At 46.1% G+C, this 19,779-nt stretch overlaps 1 protein-coding gene across 1 annotated transcript in view; it reads left to right on the plus strand.

Annotated features, from left to right (window-relative positions):
* Positions 1-19,779, plus strand: part of Add2 (adducin 2) — a 104,020-nt gene that overhangs the window by 60,219 nt on the left and 24,022 nt on the right. Inside the window, exons 2-9 of the mRNA XM_045151767.1 lie at positions 1,542-1,644; positions 3,731-3,947; positions 4,492-4,630; positions 10,189-10,340; positions 10,739-10,819; positions 13,795-13,944; positions 15,284-15,427; positions 16,445-16,543. Of these exons, the coding sequence (XP_045007702.1) occupies positions 3,765-3,947; positions 4,492-4,630; positions 10,189-10,340; positions 10,739-10,819; positions 13,795-13,944; positions 15,284-15,427; positions 16,445-16,543 (948 nt within the window). The 5' untranslated portion in view covers positions 1,542-1,644; positions 3,731-3,764. The remainder of the gene's footprint in view (positions 1-1,541; positions 1,645-3,730; positions 3,948-4,491; positions 4,631-10,188; positions 10,341-10,738; positions 10,820-13,794; positions 13,945-15,283; positions 15,428-16,444; positions 16,544-19,779) is intronic.

Genomic DNA, 19,779 nt, shown 5'->3' on the forward strand with positions numbered 1-19,779 from the left:
TGACTATTCAGCCCAAAACCCTGTGAGTGGTTTTGTTGTGGTAGAGTAACAGTTTAGTCAGTCATTTCACTTTAGTCCAGGAGTGACACCCTGACCCTGGGCATAAGTTCTGTTGGAACTTCCACACTGTTAGGGACTGGGTCAAGGGTTATGTTCTTCATTGGCAGAACAGACATCTGCCTCCTTCCATGACAGCACATGTGAAGGGCCAGTTCTGTTATTGCACACAAGAAACAGCTCAGACTCCCAACACTTCAAATCTTGGTGAGTTGAACTTAGCCAGGGGCTGTGGGGAGGTAAGGAAGGAAGATGGTCACAGACTAATTCTTAGGGATTATAAGCAGAGGCCAGTGGAAGAGAGGCCTCAGGTGGGTACTATAGTGGTTGTGACCCTGTTGTTAAAAATCACCTTTAGGAGATCCCAGCAGATACAGAGCCAGAGCCTTGCTTTTGGAAGCAGGGTGACTATCAGGACTGGCCCAAGGGACCTCCAGGCACTGAAACATGGAGGAGCCTGGCTGGCTGGCTGGACTAAGAGAGTTGTACTTCAATGACCACATAGCCATCCTGGATTTCCTCAGGCATACCACACCCCCATGTCCAGTTTCCTTTCCTCTTATTGAGGGGTTGGGTCTTCTGGAATAGTTTTGGACATCAGATCAGACCAAGGCAGAGGTCTGTCTGAGCCATGGCTGTGAGTGGGCACATAAGAGATGGCCAGGGATGCTGCCAGGCCTGGTACTGAACAGCTGCTATGCATACAAAAATGACAGCTGCCACTTACAAACAAATATCTTGAGGGTTAATCTTGTGAAGTCCTTGATTCCTGGGTGTTTGCATGAGTAACTCTCCTTCCTCTGTATGGTCTTGACACTCTGCCCTCCTAGGAAGACTTCTGACACATGACTCAGTTGTAAGACAAACCATTTCTTTACTCTGCAGGTGACATTGTTTTGAATTTGAGACTGTCCCACTTTCTTGGGGTGTGTGGTATTCTCTAAGTTGTATCCCCAAATCCCTCACCCTGATGTCTTTGAGTTCAAATGTTATTAGTGAAGTGATTTGGGGGCAGGATGTCAGGCAGGGGTCTCATCCCCTAGTTCTTGGGGGAGCTTCTTACTCTGTTCCCGCTACCATCAGAGAGTAGCTTCTGTCAATGCTGCTGCTTCCTCCAACTCCTCCTCAGTCCTCTTCCTGTAACTCCTCCACTCCTCTTTCTCTTCCTGTGATTCCTCGTCTAACTCCTCCCCTTCAGCTCCTCCTCCAAGTCTTCTCCTTCAGCTTCTCATCTAACTCTTCCTTTCCCTTCAACTCCTCTTCCAGGAGTTTCTCCTCCTCCTCTCCTCAATTGCACAACCCAAAGAGGTATAAAAGGAAGTTTGATCCTGACTGTAAAGGTAAGAAAGCCATCCTTACCATCTATAGACTCAATTTGTTCTTAATAAACATTCATCTCTGGGTCTTTTCTAAGTGGATACCAGCACTCTATGAAATAAGTCAAGTGAAAAGTTGCACTAATGTTTTGTATGTTTGTTTCCTAGTTTCTACCTGGATGCATGAGGTATAGACGTGTCTGGCCCTTCTAAGAGCAGAGACCGGGAGCTGAAAGGACCGAGCCTGGATAGGCCTGGGCTAGCCCCACCTGTAAGTAGTTGGTAGTTTTGGAGTCATGGGGACGACTTCCGCTTGATAGTTTGGTCCATAGACCTAGGGTGGGTTTCTAAGCAGTGGGGTCTTTGTTCTGAACTCTAAGCTGCCCGTCTTGCTGATTTGAGAGTGACATAGAATGTGAAGAGCCTCAGAGGTTGCCAGCCCTCCCTAGCCCCAGTCCTAGCCTTAGAATAAGGGGCTCTGCAGCATCCCAGAGTGGGCTGGCTGCTGCCTATCCTTCCTCTAGCAGCTGCTCCTGCTGGAGGAATTTCTTCTTCACTCCCTCAGGAAAGTGCCTGCCTGTAGCAGCCTGCTGTCTCCCTTGTTCTGGTCCCAGGACTCCAGGGAATGAACCAGCCTGAGCCATCCCACAAGATGGCCCCAGTGTTTGGGGACAGTAAGATAAAGTGGAGAAGTGAGGATCTGGGGTCAGGCATGTTTTGAGTGAATCCACTGTTGTCGGTGACCTTGAGCAAGTTAGTTAACCTCTCTGTTTCTTTATCTAGAAATGAGGCAGTAACACGCATGTCATAGAGAGGGCCTGGGTGAACATAAATCATGACTAGAAATTGCTGTTCTGTCACTAATTCTCTGCTACCAACTGTGTTATCAACTGCTTGCCTTATAATTCCATTCAGTTATGGGATGGGATGCCTAAAGTAGAGGACCCACACATGTTCATTTGTTACTATAACTCAAGGTTGAATTAGCTTTTGAAATAAAATACATAACTACAGTCATTAGCATGTACCTGTTCATAGCTGAACCATAGTCTCTCATTACTTGTCACATAATGTAAGGTCATTCTAGCCCCTCAGTGACACCTGGTAAGACTAAAGAGTTGATCCTGGTTGCTGGGTAACAGGCCCTATTCACACATACAAACTTGCTAACCTTCATAGCCATTTTATCACATCCCCCATTCTATACATGGAAAATTGAGGACAGTTAGATTCCCTGGTCCAAACTATATTACGAGGCATAGCTGAGACTCAAACCCAGATGATTTTTGTTCCAGGGTCTGTGCCTTTAGCCACTAATCACCATGTAATCACATGACCAATGGTAAAGAAAGCAGAGCTCCTATTGCCATAGGGATCACTTCAGAGCATCCCACAATACCCCCAAACAGCCCTGTGGGTTAGCTCAGAGTTGGGATGGTGGCTGAGATCAAGTTGGCCTCTCTTTAGGCCTAGAAGACCTAGTTCCCATGCTTTAGCAGGGAGTGAGTTGCCCCACAGACATCCTGGGGCTGGGCAGCTGCTCTGTGAGGGAGAGGGAGGACTACTGAGGCCAGGTCCAGTACCGCCTGTGCTGGCCAAAAACCATGTCTGTCCTAGCTGGTGAGCCCCAGAGATCCTCCTGTCTCCACCTTCCCAGCTCTGTGATTGCAGGTATGCACTGTGGACCCAAACTCAGGGCTTCATGCTTGTGGGGAAAATGCTTTCCTGAGTGAGCCATCTCCCCAGCCCTCCAGAATAGTATCTTTTAAATTAAGATCTTAGATTAGAATACAAAGAAATGGATTTCATCGTGGCATTGTCACACTTAAGTGTCATTATACTACATCCAATACTACTTTTTAAGCATGGACTAAAGAATTAGGTTGCACTAAGATACATTTTTACAAAGCCAAAATCACCATGGTTCCAGAAGCCAGATCAAAGTTCAAGTTCAAGTACCAGCAAATTATTTCCCACAGTTCACCAGGAATGCTAGGCAAAGCTAGGCTCCAGCCTGTAGTGGTCTGCTTCTTAGATGAAGTACTGATTCTCAGTAAATAGCTTCCATACTTTAGGGAGCACAGAAAGGCTCAAGAAGATTTGCAGGTCATGTTTCCACTGCCCCAGTGTAACCAGTAAAGCCAGGCCCTTATTTTCCTCACGTCCTGGCAGTGCATTAGCGCCACCTATGGAGCAGGGTCCCAGGAAGCTGCCAGCATCCTGCCCCACACTGGTTCCCTTACACCTTCCTGGGTCTCCACACCCCACTGTGAGTCTACTTCATGCTACCCCTGCATTCACATTCGTGGCACCTACTGGGAGCGTCAGCCATTGCTCACCCTGTCCCTTCTCTGCAGGGTTCCAGGAGCAGATCGTAGGCTTAGCCTGAAAATGAGTGAGGATGGGGTCCCTGAGGCGGCCTCCCCGCCGCCCGCGCCAGGCCAGCACTACTTTGACCACTTCTCTGAAGATGACCCAGAGTACCTGCGCCTTCGCAACCGAGCCGCAGACCTGAGGCAGGACTTCAACCTGATGGAGCAGAAGAAGCGGGTGACCATGATCCTGCGGAGCCCGGTGAGGGGCCAGTGGGTGGCCAGGGCAGACTCCCCATGAATGAGATACTGTAGTTCTCTTGTTTTGGAGGGGACGGACCTAAGACTTGCTGAGCAGGATGGGCTGGCCATGGAGGTACTTGACTCCTCTTCCATCACTGGCCAAGGCCCTGTGAGCTTGCAGGTTGGCTCTGGGAGCGAAACAACACTCCCGAATCCCTTCTGAGCCCATTTCCAGTCTTCCCTGCAGCAATCATCATGAGAGGCTGGAGGGTGGGGAGCTGGGTCCCTATGGGCTGGCCTGGGCTCCCTTATTGAGCAGTCCATAGTTCGATCTCTGTGTACCACTATTAGCATGGCAGGGTGAAGCAACACTAGCCAGTGTTGAGCATGTGCAGATCAGGGGAGGCCTGGGTTCTCAAGAGTAGTTTGCATTCAGCAACTGGTCTGAAGGGCCCTCAGCATGCCCCCAACCCCTGTGGGAAGCTCAGGGACCAGCCCCTGGGGACCTGTGGGGCCTTCAGCTTCCTGTGTGAAGCCGGGGACCAGCCCATGGCCTGCCGCAGTCTTTCAGAGAAGAATTGGAGGGCCTCATCCAGGAGCAGATAAAGAAAGGCAACAACTCCTCCAACATCTGGGCACTACGGCAGATCGCGGACTTCATGGCCAGCACCTCCCATGCAGTCTTCCCGACATCTTCCATGAGTAAGTGGGTGTCTGGGCTGCAGCCAGGAGCAGGGGAGGAGGGAGGGCAAGAAGCAGCTTGGTTGCCAGGCAACAGTGCATGCTAGCAGTTGCATTAGCAGGCCTGTGCCAGAAGATGCTTGGCTTTGCCTCTGATGTCCTTCAGAATTAAATTCCCACAAGAGAATTGTCCCTGATGCCAAGTGTTGGAGGGGTGGAGGTGACTTCAGGGGATGAGAAGCAGCAAGTCACGCCACTAGACATGCCAAACTAAAGCTATAGATGAGCTCTAAGAGGAGGTAAGGCTCCCTTCCTGGGCATCAAGGAGCTCTTTATCCACATAACTCACAATGGGAGGTTGGGATCCAGGAATGGGCAGCAAAGACCACTCTGCTATGTTGTCAAAACCCAGAAGTCGGGCTGGAGAGGTGGCTTAGTGGTCAAGCGCTTGCCTGTGAAACCTGAGGACCCCGGTTTGAGGCCCGACTCCCCAGGACCCACGTGAGCCAGATGCACAAGGGGGTGCACACGTCTGGAGTTCATTTACAGCGGCTGGAGGCCCTGACACGCCCATTCTCTCTCTCTCTGCCTCTTTCTCTCGCTCGCAAATAAATAAATGAAAATAATCTAAATAAAACCCCAGAAGTCACAATTAGTAATATTTTATTGTATATTGTTTCAGCCCTTTTACCATATTGCAAGCAGGCATATGATCATACCATACATATAATTTTAATAGCATCAACTAATTTTTTACATGATAAAATATGGTTTTGGACTATAATTTTTAGTGGATATATATTATTAAATCATGTCATTATTAGGCTTTTTGTGTGTGTATATGTATGTAGTATGTACTTTGTGTGTGTGTGTGTGTGTGGTGTATGCATGTATGTGTGCACATGTACAAAGGCCAGAGGGCATCTATTAATCTTCTGCCTTATTTCTTTGAGACAGGGTCCTTTACTCAACCCAGAACTGCTGTGTTTTGGCTAGACTGGCTGACCAGAGAGCCTCTTCCTTTTCTTCCCTTCGTGATGGGGTTATAGGCATATGTGACCATGTCTAGCTTTTTTTGTTGTTGTTTTCATTTTTCTGAGGTAGGTTCTCACTCTAGCCCAGGCTTACCTGGAAATTCTGTAGTCCTGGGCTGGCCTCAAACTTAGAGTGATCCACCTACCTCACTCTCTATAGAGTGCTGGGATTAAAAGCGCGTGCCACCACGCCCAGTTTAGCTTTTTTTTTTTTTAACCTGGGTATGTGTTTATGGTATGTGTGTGCAGTGCACATTCATATGCATGTATGAGTGCTTGTGCATGTGGAGGTTGACAATCAGGTGTCTTCCTCAGTTGCTCTCTACCTTACTTATTGAGACGAAACCCAGAGCTCACCATTTTGGTTAGTCTATCTAGCCGTCTTGCCCTGGGGATCCCCTGTCTCTGCCTCAATAGCACTGGGATTACAGGTGGGCCTCCACATCCATCTGGCATTTAATGTATGTGGGGATCTGGACTCAGAGTCTCACACTTGCATGGCAAAAGCTTTACCAACTGAGCCATCTCCCTGGCCCGGTTTTTAAATTAACGCAATTTTTCACGTTTCTCCTTTGCTTCTTAATTTTGTTCTGTTTTCATTTCTTTCTTGTAGGATTACTTGTATGTAACAGAATCCACTGCTCTTTTCCTTTGTGTCTTCTTCCCATGGCCACACACCTAGAAACCTTTCCCCATGTCTTATCATCTGACAGGACAAAGACCATTAGTCATTCAGTGTTTCTTAACTGTTTGAATGAACTTATTCTTTACAGTGTTAGAATTATTTTGTCAAATTCCATCCCCATCTGCCTTTTTAAAAAGTCCTTTTGGGGTCTGGAGAGATGGTTTAAAAGTTAAGTCATTTGTTAGCAAGGCCAAAAGACCCAGGTTGGATTCCCCAGCACCCACACACAGCCAGATGCACAAAGTCTGGAGTTCGTTTGCAGTGGCTGGAGGCCCCTGGTGTATCCAGTTAGGTCTGTCTCTCTCCTATCTCTATCTGCTTGCAAATAAAATAAATAAATAATATTTCTTAAAGCTCCTCTTGGGATTTTGATTGGAACTGCATTAAATGAATACATTGATTTGGTAGAAGAAATGAAATTTTATAATTTTATATTTGAATATAAGTTCCTTGGGGGAAATTTATGTGTTTGGTTTTAGAATATATCCCACAATAACATCTGGAACATGGTGAGGGGAAGGTGCTTTAAAAATATTTGCATGGGTGAGTTTTAAATCCTTTCACACAAGGTATGCTTTCTGTTTATTTTTCTTTTTGGGGCATGTGTATGTGTGTTCATGTATGTGGGTGCATATGTATGAGTGTGTGTGTGGAAGCCAGAGGACAACAGCTTCAGGTGCTATCCTTCACCTGTTTTTGAAACCTACCTATTTCCTGACAGCTGGACACTGTGAAGCCCAGGAATTCACCCATCTCCACTTCCCCAGAACTGAGATCATATGTGTACCCCACCACACAACTAGCATTTACTTGGATTCTGGAGATCAAATTCAGGTCTCATGCTTTGCAAAAAGTTATCTCTCCAGCCCCTGAAGTCTTCTTTAAATATCCATCAGAAAAGCTTAGTACTTATTTTCATACGCTTTCTACCAATGCCTTAAAGAACTTTATGTAACATCGTTATCATAAATGAATTTTTGTTCAAACTTATTTTGAGTAACATTTTCTTGAGTTTAAAAAATATTTTTATTATTTATTTGCAAGCAGAGAGAAAGAGGGGGGGGGATGAATATGGGTGCATCAGAGCCACCTGCTGTTGTAACTGAACTCCAGATGCATACGCTACTTTGCGCATCTGGTTTTACATGGGTATTGGGTAATCAATCCAGGCCTTCAGGCTTTGCAAATAAGAACCTTTAATTGCTGAGCCATTTCCACAGTCTCTTTCTTGAGTTTTTGTATACAGATAATCAAATAATCTGCAAATGGTCATATTGCCTTCATCCTTCCAGCATTTACCCTTTGATTTATGTTTTGTTGTTGTTTCCTATTATCCACTGGAACTTTGAGGACAGTGTTTAATAATAGATTAGTGATCAGCCTTGTCCTGTGTGGTGGTTTGAATTAGGTGTCCCCCATAAACTTATATGTTTTGAATACTTGGTTCCCAGCAGATAGCAACTTGGGAGGTGGAGCCTTGATGGAGGAGATGTATTGCTGGGGATGGATCTTGAGGTTTATTATCCCCAGTTTACTACTGTTAGTTGGCTTAATCTCTTGCTGCTATTTCCACCTGTTGTGGCAAAGGTGATATACATCCTCTGTTCATGCCATGTTTTCTCCTGCTACCATGAAGCTATCCTTCAAGATTATAAAACAAAATAAATCCTTTCCTCTCATCAGCTGCTTTTGGTGTGGTGGTTTGTGCCAGCAATGAGAAGGCAACTGCAACATCCTATTTCTGGCTTTAATGGAAATTCTTTTACCACAGAGTTTGAGATAATTATTTTTTATCCTTTACAAGAAATAGCTCTTTATCCTAGTTCATTATGGGTCTTTCTCAGAAATGGATGCTGAGTCTTATAAAATCCATTTGGACTATGAGTTCCATTTCCTTCCTTGAACAGTTGCCATAATGAGTTATAGTAATAAATCTCTGAATATTGAGCTCTTCTTTAAATTTATGTAATAAATAATTCTTGGTCTTGATGCATTGTATTAAACATACTCTTCTGGATTTGATTTGCTAGAACTTTATTATGAATTTTCACAGGCTGGAGGGATGGCTTAGTGGTTAAGGCATTTGCCTGCAAAGCCCAAGCACCAGGTTTGATTCTCCAGGACCCATGTTAGCCAGATGCACAAAGGGCACATGTGTCTGTAGTTTGTTTGCAGTGGCTTGGAGGCTCTGGTGTGCCCATTCTCATTCTTTCTCTCTCTCTTTTTCTCTGACAAATAAATAAATAAATAAAAACAAAATATTTAAAAAAAGAATTTTCACACCTGTATTCACAAGCAAGGCCAGTGGTTCACTTTTGGGGCTGTCTTTATGCAGTACTGACCTAAGCTGTGACTTCATAGGGTGAGCCCTGCCTTTCTCCTTGCTTTGACAGAGTTCAAATAAGACCTGAAGCCCACATGCAAAGTCATCAAGAACATAGGTAGAGATTTTGGACATTCCCTCATCTCCAGTTTCATCCAGAATCAGTTTGCTGCTGCTTCAGAATATTCTGGTCATTTATTCCATGTGAAGTGACCTACTTCAGGAGATCTTTTCAAAGTTGCTAAAGTGACTTAAACATTACTTTCATCATTTAGACTGTTCTGTGATGAGGTGTGCCCATTCTTGTTTTTGCTGCAACGTTGTCATTTCCTGATTGACTACCTCAGATGTTCACTTATTCATGTATCTCACATATACTAATTCATGAATTTACTTACTGGTTCTGTTTTTCCTGATTTTTACCTTTTTTTCAGTGCAGAGGCTCAAACCCAGGATCTTGACATGCTAGGCAAGCACACTAAGCCACATCTCCATCCTTGTCTTTTTGAGACAGAGTCTTGCTATGTAGCCCAGTCTGGAACTATCAGTCTTCCTGAGTGCTGGAAACATGGGCAAGCATCTCCATACCTGATACTTTACTCATTATTATCCATAACTTTTTGTATTATTCTGGTCTTTACATTTTTTTCTAGAGCTAAAGAAAATTTAACCTTTTCATATTTTAATTCAACAATAAAGGCACTTAAGCTGGATATTTCTTACTGAATATAGGCTTAGCCTTATCCTATGAAATTTGGCACATACATATTTCTTTTATTAGCATTTGCATGGGTTCTGGGGATCAAACTCAGATCCTTGTGCTTGGAAGGTAAGCATTTTGCCAACTGAGCCATCTCCCAGCCCCTCAAAGGCCATTTTAATCTATTTGAAGTTCCGAGGAGCTGTAATGGGGAGTACTATACTAGGAAAGTCTTGACCAGGAAACTAGAATCCTTTCTCATTGACTAGTTATTTCTAGATGCTGAATGGCCTAAGTGTTGGTGCCCAGATGCTTTTCTCTGCTTTCCTGAGACATTTAGGCAGTGGTCATCATGGTTCAGAGGTTAGACTGGACATTAGCACCCAGATCTGTAAGGTACTTTACGGATAAGACTATTAATTAAGCCTTCCTAGCCAATATCCAAGTCCCTATTGTCTGTCCACAAATTCCCAGAACCAACACATTAACCAAGTGACTGTATGTCCAGAAAGGAGTAGACGTACCTTGCTGGAGGCCTCATGCTCTTTAGCCAACCATGGCTTTTGGGGTTTAGGTCTCAAAAATGACTTGGAAAAGTTGGGTTTTCTTCCTACATTGTTTTTCTGTCTGCCCTGTTTCTAAGACACACCCTTCTTCCTTAAATGAGATGAGGGTTTACCCCTTGCTTTAAGGGCAAGAGCCCATTGCTCCTTCACCTAGGATGTCTCCTTGCAGTTGTAGGGCCACTGATATCTAAAGAGATGGAGAGCAAGTACTGGGAGAGCAGGTGTGAGCTCCTGACCTCTGAGAACCACACTGTCCCCACTGTCTCTGCAGACTTCTCCATGATGACGCCCATCAATGACCTCCACACTGCTGACTCCCTGAATCTGGCCAAGGGGGAGCGGCTGATGAGGTGTAAGATCAGCAGTGTGTACCGACTGTTAGACCTCTACGGCTGGGCCCAGCTCAGCGACACCTATGTCACGGTAAGGAGAACACTACCTGTGGACCCCACAAAACCCCAAGTGAGAACTGCCAACCCTTAGTGTGTCAGGGCACTGTTGGTGTCCTTTGACCTAATCCACTGAACTCTTCTAAGATCTCTAACCACTGAAGACACTAAAATAAATAACCTTCCCAGTGGCCTTTCCTTTTGACCAGAAACTCTTGGATCCTGTCTCCAGGGTTGTTCTTAAGCACTGTGGGATTCTTCTTGTAGCTCTTTTTCCACAGTCCAAATCAAGATCAGGTCCTCTCCTTCTCCTAATGGTGAGGGAGAGCAAAGGGCTCACCGGAGGAAGCCTTGGGTACAATGATTCAGGGAAAGAAGGGATTCAGATACAGTCTTTGGAAGTGTCTCTGAGGATGTGTGTCTTTCCTCCAGTTGAGAGTGAGCAAGGAGCAGGACCACTTCCTGATCAGTCCAAAGGGGGTTTCCTGTAGTGAGGTCACAGCATCCAGTCTGGTGAGTATAGTCCAGCATCTTAATGCTGATCCTTACCAAGGTGACAGTGCCCGTCTGATCCTTTAGGAACATCTTCAAATCAGCCTTTATTGTCCTGACCCAGAGCAGGGAAGACACATGGAAAAAAGTGGTGTCTTAGGTATGTTGTAACCAAGGTGCAGGCATTAATCCCAGCAGGAGAGAGGAAGGGAGGACGGTTGGGCCTGGAGCTCTTGGGCACACTCCCAGAGGCCCAAGTCTGAGATTAGACCACAGAAGTTCAGAGAAGTACTCCCTGGATGGAGACACAGTGGAGCCAGCATCAAAGCTTTGCTGTGGGGGTAGAGACTGCTCCTGGGTCTCTTTCCATGCTCTGCCTTTCAGGTGGGATGGAGTAGACATCTAGAAGATGATGTAGACTGGGAAATATTCCTGGGTGGGGGAAAGAAGCAGCTGAAAGGAATGTCGTGAAGCAGACAGGTCTCAAACACATGGGCCTTTGTGTCATATGCCCAGGTGAGGGCAAGCAGCAGGTCCAGGGTTCCTCAGATATAAGTCCAGGCTGGAAAAACCATAAAACTGATATGACCTCAAAGATAGCCAAGGTCACTCTGTAAGTAGAATTCACTGGTATCCATAAAGGGTTAAGTGATTAAGGAGATGATGGCCAAGTGAGAAGTGACATCTCTGGTTTTGCCTTTAAGGGCCTGGTAGTCTGTGGTTAGTGAGATGGGCAAGGTTGTTAGAGATTCACGCTGAGAACGAGGAACCAGAGGAAGCTTGGAGAATCCAGGGCAAGGGCCCTGTACCACTGGGTTCTGTGGGAGGATGAGGAAAGAGGCTTCTAGGGGAATGAGGTATAGAAGTCCTTGTGAGCCAAGTGGCTAAGCAGACTCTGGGCGGCTGGCTGAGGGTGGGGGTGTAGGTGTAGGTCTGGCTAGAACTCAACATGCACTGAAGCCACATGGGAGGACAGATGAATAGCAAGTCTGGCTCAGTATTCTGTCTATACCCAGAGGCCTGGAAGGGATTAGGGACAAAACATGAGGCACAGAGGCCTTGTACAGCACTAGCTTTTTTTCTGCTGAGTGTGCAGAGCCATAACAGTGTTACAGGCAGGTGAGCAATGCCATCAGATCTCCACTGTGCACAGATCCCCTGACTGTGTGTGCAGGCCAACTGATGCCAGGACAATTGCCATGATCTGGGAAGGAAACCCTGGTCTTGCATGCTCACTGCTCCCAATAATCAACTGATGTGGGTGTTGAGTGAGATTGGTGGGATGTTCCAGAGGCAGAGTCAGTTGTCATCTTAGATTCCGAAGAGACCTGGCCTAAAGATACAGGTTTGGGTGTCATGAGCCAGAGATTCTCTGGGGTGTGGGTAGACCTCAGGCTGCTGTGTATGGCTGTGTAGCTCATGCATCCATGAGGGAACACGGCTGAGGAAGAAGAGAACAAAAAATGAGATAGGTTGTACCCCACTCACCAAGGATATCCTGACACTTGGTTTATTTTTGAATTTACATAGCACATCAAGCCTGTGCCTCTGGGACTGTCCTCAGAGGTAGTTATTGTTTGTGCAAGGATACTAGATGGGTTGGCGGCTGTCATATTACGCTGTAGAGATTGTTGAGTGACAGCAGATCCTACATCCAAGGATGAAATGAATATATGAGGTCAGATATAATGGTCCCTGAGATGGCATTCTCACCAAGCTGCTCCTCTGAGGAACTGAGATGCTGGGATGCATGAATGTGGGTTTTATGGGGTGAAGGCAGTAGGTGTTCTGTTTAACTCTCCTGTGTTACAGATTGAGGTTATAGACATGGGTGCTGCACTTATGAAGGTTGTGGTTGTTTTGATTTGTAGAAACTGTGACTTAGCTGTTGGTATGCAGGGAATAATTGTAGTCAAGAAGTTAGGTGAGCTGTTGGCTGCAAGGATGCCTCCTGGAGACCAGAGTATGTGCTCAGAGAGGTGTTAGGATGTTTCAAGATGTAAGTTTGTGATTTGGGTTTGGTGGGAGAGCTGTGGGGCCAGGTGTGGCCTTGTGGTATATGCTAGGGAGATGTAGGGACAACTCAAAGATGGGACATTCTACTTTTCATTTAGGATCGCAGCACACAGCCAGGTTTCACCTACCTGTCACTGATAAAGAGGTTCCCCTCGAGAGCAGGGATATGGGAGAGTCCATCATTGTCCATGCTTAGACATGATTAAGGAGGGTCATTTGTCTAGTCTGAGAGTTACAAAGTGATCTCTGGTGTTGATATTCTGTGAAATTGTTTATGTTGACTGAGGAACGTCACAGCCAACCACTAGTTTCACTTCCTGTTCTCTTTTGTTTCCACACACACAGTCACATACAAGTGTATCTTTTCTTTTTAGCTATAGAACCTGTCAACCTCTGTTGGTCAGAAGCAGAACACACAACTAGTACTCTCTCCACTCGTCCTTTACTATCTTTCTCTTTGGCAATTGGTAAACACTGTTCTTTTTACCTTTGTTTATGCTTTTAAAATGTTTTAAAGATGAAATGGCTCATCTTAGACATGTCTTCCTCTGGGAAGGTTTCTGATCTTCTCATTCTGCTAGCATTAAAAGCTCCAACTAGCTACCTCTGTATAATTCCATCATTGACTCTCAGAATGAAGTCCATGCATCACAGCATGGATATCGCTTGGAAAATTTGTACAAATAGATTCCCCTATGAGTCAGAACCTGCATTTTTATTGGACTTGAAATGATTCACAGAGAAATCTTGCCACCACATTTTCCCCACTGAATTACCACCACCCATCACCCCCTTAAGATTGTGTACTCATTGTGGGTAGAGATTTCTGGTCACTGTCTCCCAACATCAAGCCCAGCCATTGCTCCTGACATCTAGAGCAGGCAGACATAAGGGAGACATGCTGGTCCCATGTCCAGGAAGAGGAAGTGGGGCCCTGTCACCCCATCAATCTGAGTCTCTTCTCCTTTGCCCTGGTCCAGATCAAGGTGAATATCCTGGGGGAGGTGGTGGACAAGGGCAGCAGCTGCTTCCCAGTGGACGCCACAGGGTTTGGTCTGCATGCAGCCATCTATGCAGCCAGGCCTGACGTGAGGTGTGCCATCCACCTGCATACGCCAGCCACTGCAGCGGTGAGTGGGAACTGCCAGCCCCATGAGCACCACCTAGTGCCTCCTTACCCATGACAGCCAGACTTAAGGCAACCTCCCGAGGGAATATGATCTGAGGCATAGCAGTCTTATCATTTTAAAAGTTCTTGAAAGAGGGGTTGAGGAGGAGGCTTAGTAAGTAAGATGCTTGTCACCCAAGCATGAGGACCTGAGTTTGGATCCCTAGTTAACCATGTAAAAGCCCAGGTATGGTGGTACACACTTGTTATCCCAGCCCTGGGGAGGCAGAGACAGGAGGGTCCCTAGGGCTTTCTGGTTAGCCAGTCTGGCTGAACTGGTGAGCTAAGAGAGTTAAGGTAGAGACATACAAATATACAGGCAAAAAAAATAGTTCTGGAAAGATCTAAAATTCAGGCCACAGTGAAGAGGGAGAATTTCTACCTTATGAGCCTCCAGCCAGGTCTATTCATCTACCAAGGTCTTGATTAAAGGATAAATACAGGGAATGTTCATTCAAGTCATCTCTCACCCTACTGCACCTGTAGTCTGAGAACTCACACAGGCCATTGCACTTCCCAAAATTCACCTGAGTCAGTTCTATTGGACTATGGGCTGCCCTGTCCCCATACAGCTCTAGGACAATAAACTGGTGGAAGTTGAGCCTGTCTACTTTTTCATAATTTTCAATGTTCACTTGGATTTTAATCCTAGTCCCTGGTGATTATATTATTCCACAGTCATAGAATGGTTCTTTACAATGATCTTCCTTGTTAGTGAGAAGACAGGTATTTTCTGCATTGAAACCAAGGCTAAGGGTTTCCCAACCCAAAACAAGAGTCCTGGACCCTATTTACCACAACCTGGTTCAAAGCTGGGAGGTAGCTCAGTTACTAGAATGCTTCCCTAGCATGCATAGGCTCATTGTCCAATACCAAGCCAGGCATGGTGTCACACACCTATAATTCTAGCCCTAGGGGTATGGAGGATTAGAAGTTTGTCATCCTTGGTTACATAAAGAGTTTGAGGTGAACCTGGGTTATATGAGACCCTGTCTCCCTGCTCACCAACCCAGCCAAGGGAAAAAATCTCAAGAAACTCTGCCAAACGTTCCTCTCCCCAGAGTCACAGGGCAAGAGCAAAGCTGGCCTGAACTGAACTCCCTTGGGTACATTCTCTCCAGCAGTCTTAACTGCTGTACTAGCACTGAAGTCATGACAGAAAGCCATTAGAGGCAAGCATGAAGGCAGAGCTGGGTGGAGGGCTTTCAGAGGTCTTCTTCCCTATACTTCCCAGCTCCAGAACAGGGCTGGCCTATTCTCACAAGAGATGGCAGAGGTAGACTCCCATTGTTTCCCTGCAGGTGTCTGCCATGAAGTGTGGCCTCCTGCCTGTCTCTCACAATTCCCTGCTGGTAGGGGACATGGCCTACTATGACTTCAATGGGGAAATGGAGCAGGAAGCTGATCGCATCAACCTGCAGAAGTGCCTTGGACCCACCTGCAAGGTTTGTTTGTTCTTCTGGGAGGATACTCTGATGTGGCCTTAGAGCCTTCTGTATAAGCATAAGGACTTTGTTCAATCCTTAACACCCACATAAAAAGCTGGATATGGCCGTGCATGCCTAGAACCCAAGCACTGAGCAGAGCAGAGACACGAGGATTGCTAGTTAGCCAGTCTAACTGAACAATTGCTAAACTCCTGGGCTAGTGAGAGATGTCATCTCAAAGAAATAAGACCACTGCACACCTTTAATCCCAGCACTCAAGAGGCAGAGACAGGAGGCTCCCTATGAGTTAGAGACCAACCTAGGACTACAAAGTAAGTCCCAGCCTGGATTAGATTGAGACTTTACCTTGAGAAAAACAAAAAATAAAAATAAGGCCTCTCTGCATGTATGCCATGGGATGCATGCATTTGCACACATACATACACCACAGTACACATGTAGACCACATACTACACACATACCAAATTGACAGAACATACAAAAGATGGCACCACAACAGTGGCATGTGTCTTTGGAGAATATTTACATATTGCAGATATTTTTAAAATACTGAAAAAAGAAAATTAAGCTGGAAGGCCACATGGCTTCTGTCACATAGTCACACAACTGTGGGGTCTTGGAGCTGGCAGGACCTCCCTGATGTTCTGGAGTGAAACCTGAGGTCCAATGGGGTGATATGATCACTTGCTTCTGTGCACCCTCCTCCTATAGCACTGGGTTCTGATCCCAAAGTCAACTAAATCATGGTCAAAAGGTTGGTTTTGAGGTTAGATACTTGTATTAGGCATCAAACAATTTCAATCACATAGTGCACATGTACCAGTTTTTCAGACTTCTGAGTTCTCTGAGGCCTGAAAACCCATTGCCCAAAGAAATCAACCAGAGTTGAGGGAGGGAGTTCTGAGCTTGGATATGGAAGTTGACTTAGATGCAAAAATAAATAAATAACTATAAAAATAAACCCTCTCAGGAGTAAAGTTTTGAAGGTTTATTTGGCCTTTTCCTCCACCACAGATCCTGGTGCTAAGAAATCATGGCATTGTTGCTTTAGGTGACACCGTAGAGGAAGCATTTTACAAGATCTTCCATCTGCAGGCTGCATGTGAGATACAGGTGAGCAAGGTACTCTGGGAAATAGGCTCATAAGTTGGCTTTGATAGGGTCTCTGGGAACTATGGTGACACTACTGGCTAGGAATTGGGAACCAATCTTTGCTTGGAATAACCTGCTGCATGTGGAGTTTTCCACAGTCAGTTCCAGCCTTGACAAAATTGACCAGCAGAGCCTGACCATCCTGTTTTGGGGTGTCTAAGCCTAGGACAGGAAGCCCATGGCACTCATCAGAAACTGTCACAGTGCACACAAAAGCTCCTATTGTTCCCACCTCACCAAGTGTGCCTGCTACATTAAGCTGTGACACTGAACACACAGAGGGAGGTTTCTCTCTCTCTCTCTTTTTTTTCCAAGTGGAATGGGAGTGGGATTTGCAAAGGCCATGCATGTGGTCAGATATGGAAAGAGAAGAGGAGTGGGCCCATTGGAGCATTGTCACAGCAACCTGAATATTCAGAGTATCCCCAAGGGGATATGTAGGAAACTAGCCTTTCATGCAGTATTCTCACTGGAAAGGGATGGGTGGAAGGGGGGCGGGGATGCCTGTGATCACAGAACCCCCAAAGCAGTAGGTAGAGAAATAGTAGGAATTTAGACAAGTGTTGATTCTGTCAATAGCACAGTGGTATTGGGTCAGCCAAGAACACACTATGCAGTATATAGGTTTGTGGGGTAAGGAAGGCCCTTACCCAGTCCTGGAAAGATTTTTTTTCCCAATTATTTATTTATTTATTTGAGAGTAACAGACACAGAGAGAAAGACAGATAAAGGGAGAGAGAGAGAATGGGCGCGCCAGGGCTTCTAGCCTCTGCAAACGAACTCCAGATGCGTGCGCCCCCTTGTGCATCTGGCTAACGTGGGACCTGGGGAACCGAGCCTCGAACTGGGGTCCTTAGGCTTCACAGGCAAGCGCTTAACCGCTAAGCCATCTCTCCAGCCCCTGGAAAGCTTTTTTAATTGGCCAGGTAGGCCCCATGATCATGAAATTCCTGGGAGGAAGGACTGGACTTTCCAGACATGAAAGGCTGTGAATGGTGATTTTAGGACTCAGTTGACAAAGGGGGAGGCTGAGTGCCCCAGGGTGAGCCAGGGAACTCTTTGTGTCCTCTCTGTCCTAGTTTGGCTGGCCTGGCTGAGCAGTGCAAAAGGAACACCCCCTGCCTTTCTCAATGTCACTGGGGGACAGTGAGATCAGCCCTGCAGTGTGGTCAGAGGAGGTGCTCTGTGGCTCCCCTGAAGTTGTTTTAGAAGAATTTGTTGCAAAGAGACATGTGAAAACAGAAAGGTAGAGGTGTTATAAGGAGGGGTATAAGGACACCATCCCCCAATGGCAGTGATCAAAACAGGAGACCATGGGACCCAGGACCCAGATGATAACTCTCTAATGTGGTTCTCTCCTCTACAACCAAGGATGTTGTTGCCAAGCTTGGGCTTGTGACTAATGTCAGACCTGACAGAGTCTCCGCTATAAAGGGAAGCCACTGTCCTTCTCCTTATGGAGACTAAATAAGGTTTCCCATCACAACTCTGAAGAAGAGGTCTCCAAGAAAAACTAACTCATGGGAAAAGCTCATCTCTGTAAAGTCAGCCTGGCCTTTAGTTAAGATGGATGGGAAGATCTGCCTATGTTCCCTATGGCTGTACAGTGAGAAGGCCTCTCCTGGGCCTAGGCCCTAGAAGGGATCCCTGAGTAATTTAACCAAAGGCAGAATCACCATCTGTGATTAGAGACAGAGGTGTCAACCCCTTTGCTGACAGCCCCACTTTCTGCTCAGGGCTCGTTTGATATTACTACCCACATCCACAGTACAGACAGCCAATCCCTAACAAAGCTCCAAGGATTGCACGTCAGTTGGCAGGGCAGGAAGGCTTCTATAGGGAGGAAAGGTATAGAAGATGAGACCAGAGGCTGAGGGTTAGGATAGGGAGCACAGAAGCAGCAGTGAGCTATTAGGATGTGCCTGGGTTCTGAGGGGTGGAGTGGTCCGCTTTTCTCTCCCAGTTACTTTGGCAGACAAGCAGATATGGCTGTACACGTGTTTATGGTTCAACCCGAGTGCCTACTCTACTCTTTTGGGTATGGTGTTCTCTTTGTGCCCCATCAGCTTGGGGTTCTGGAAAACTGGGTCATCTCTGACTGGGAGAGGCAGCTCCCTGCTCTTCTGACGGGCAGATGGGAGAAGTGAAGGCTGTGCTTCTCCATCTGCTACCCGTCACCATGGAAACTGTAGAGGAAGGACAAGGTGGGAGGAGACAGCTCCCTCCCTCCCTCCTTACCCACTAACAACCAGTCCCAAGGGAGGCTGTATCTTACCACTGATTCCTTAGTAACATCCGTGTGGTGTTTCTGAGGTTCTAGAACATGCTAAGTACTTAGTACTGTGATAGTTCATATTGATTGTCAACTTGACAGGAAAGGGCCTAGCTAACCTAGGAAATGAGCCTAGGTTATCTAGATTAGGGCCACCTCAGGCCATGCCTGTGAGGGACTACCTAGATTAGGTCAAGTGAAGTGGGAAGATCCATCTTCCATGGGTGGGGTCCTGGGCTGAAGAAGAAAGGAGAAAGCAAATGAGTCCTGGTAGTCATCACTCTCTGCTTTCTCACTGTGGACTGACTGTTACCTACCAGCTGCCTCAAACTCTTGCTGCTGTGCCTTCCCTGCCATGATGGATTGTAACCTTGAGCTGAGATAAAATAAACCCCCTTCTTCCTTAAGTTTTTTCTTGTCATGCAGTCATGGCAGTCAGAAAAACTAATACAGGGATGGAGAGATGGTTCAGTGGTTACAACAGCCCAGTACCAATGTAAAGCCATATGTACAAAGAGGCATACATGTCTGGAGTTTGTTTACAATGGATAGAGGTCCTGGTATGCCCATTCTTTCTGTCTGTCTCTCTTCTTCCTCTCTATCTCCCTGTTCACACACATTTTGTGTGTGTGTTTGTGTGTGTGTGTATGAGTGTGTGTGTATCTATGTATGTATATGTATAAATGTATATGTATAAACTAATACAACCACATTTCCTTAAAGACTCTCAGAAGGTAGGTAGGCAGTGCATTTTCATTTGACAGATGAAGAAACTGAAGCACAGAGATAATAACAAATAGTTGCCCAAAGTCACCTGGTGAGTAGGTAATAGAGCGCACCCAGCAGTATGGCACCCAACATCACCAACACTGCCTCCTTAGGGTGACAGGGACCAGAGGAGTGAGTCACATGGACACATGGACAT

The sequence above is a fragment of the Jaculus jaculus genome, chromosome 6, assembly GCF_020740685.1.
Source record: "Jaculus jaculus isolate mJacJac1 chromosome 6, mJacJac1.mat.Y.cur, whole genome shotgun sequence".
In the NCBI taxonomy this organism is placed as follows: domain Eukaryota; kingdom Metazoa; phylum Chordata; class Mammalia; order Rodentia; family Dipodidae; genus Jaculus; species Jaculus jaculus.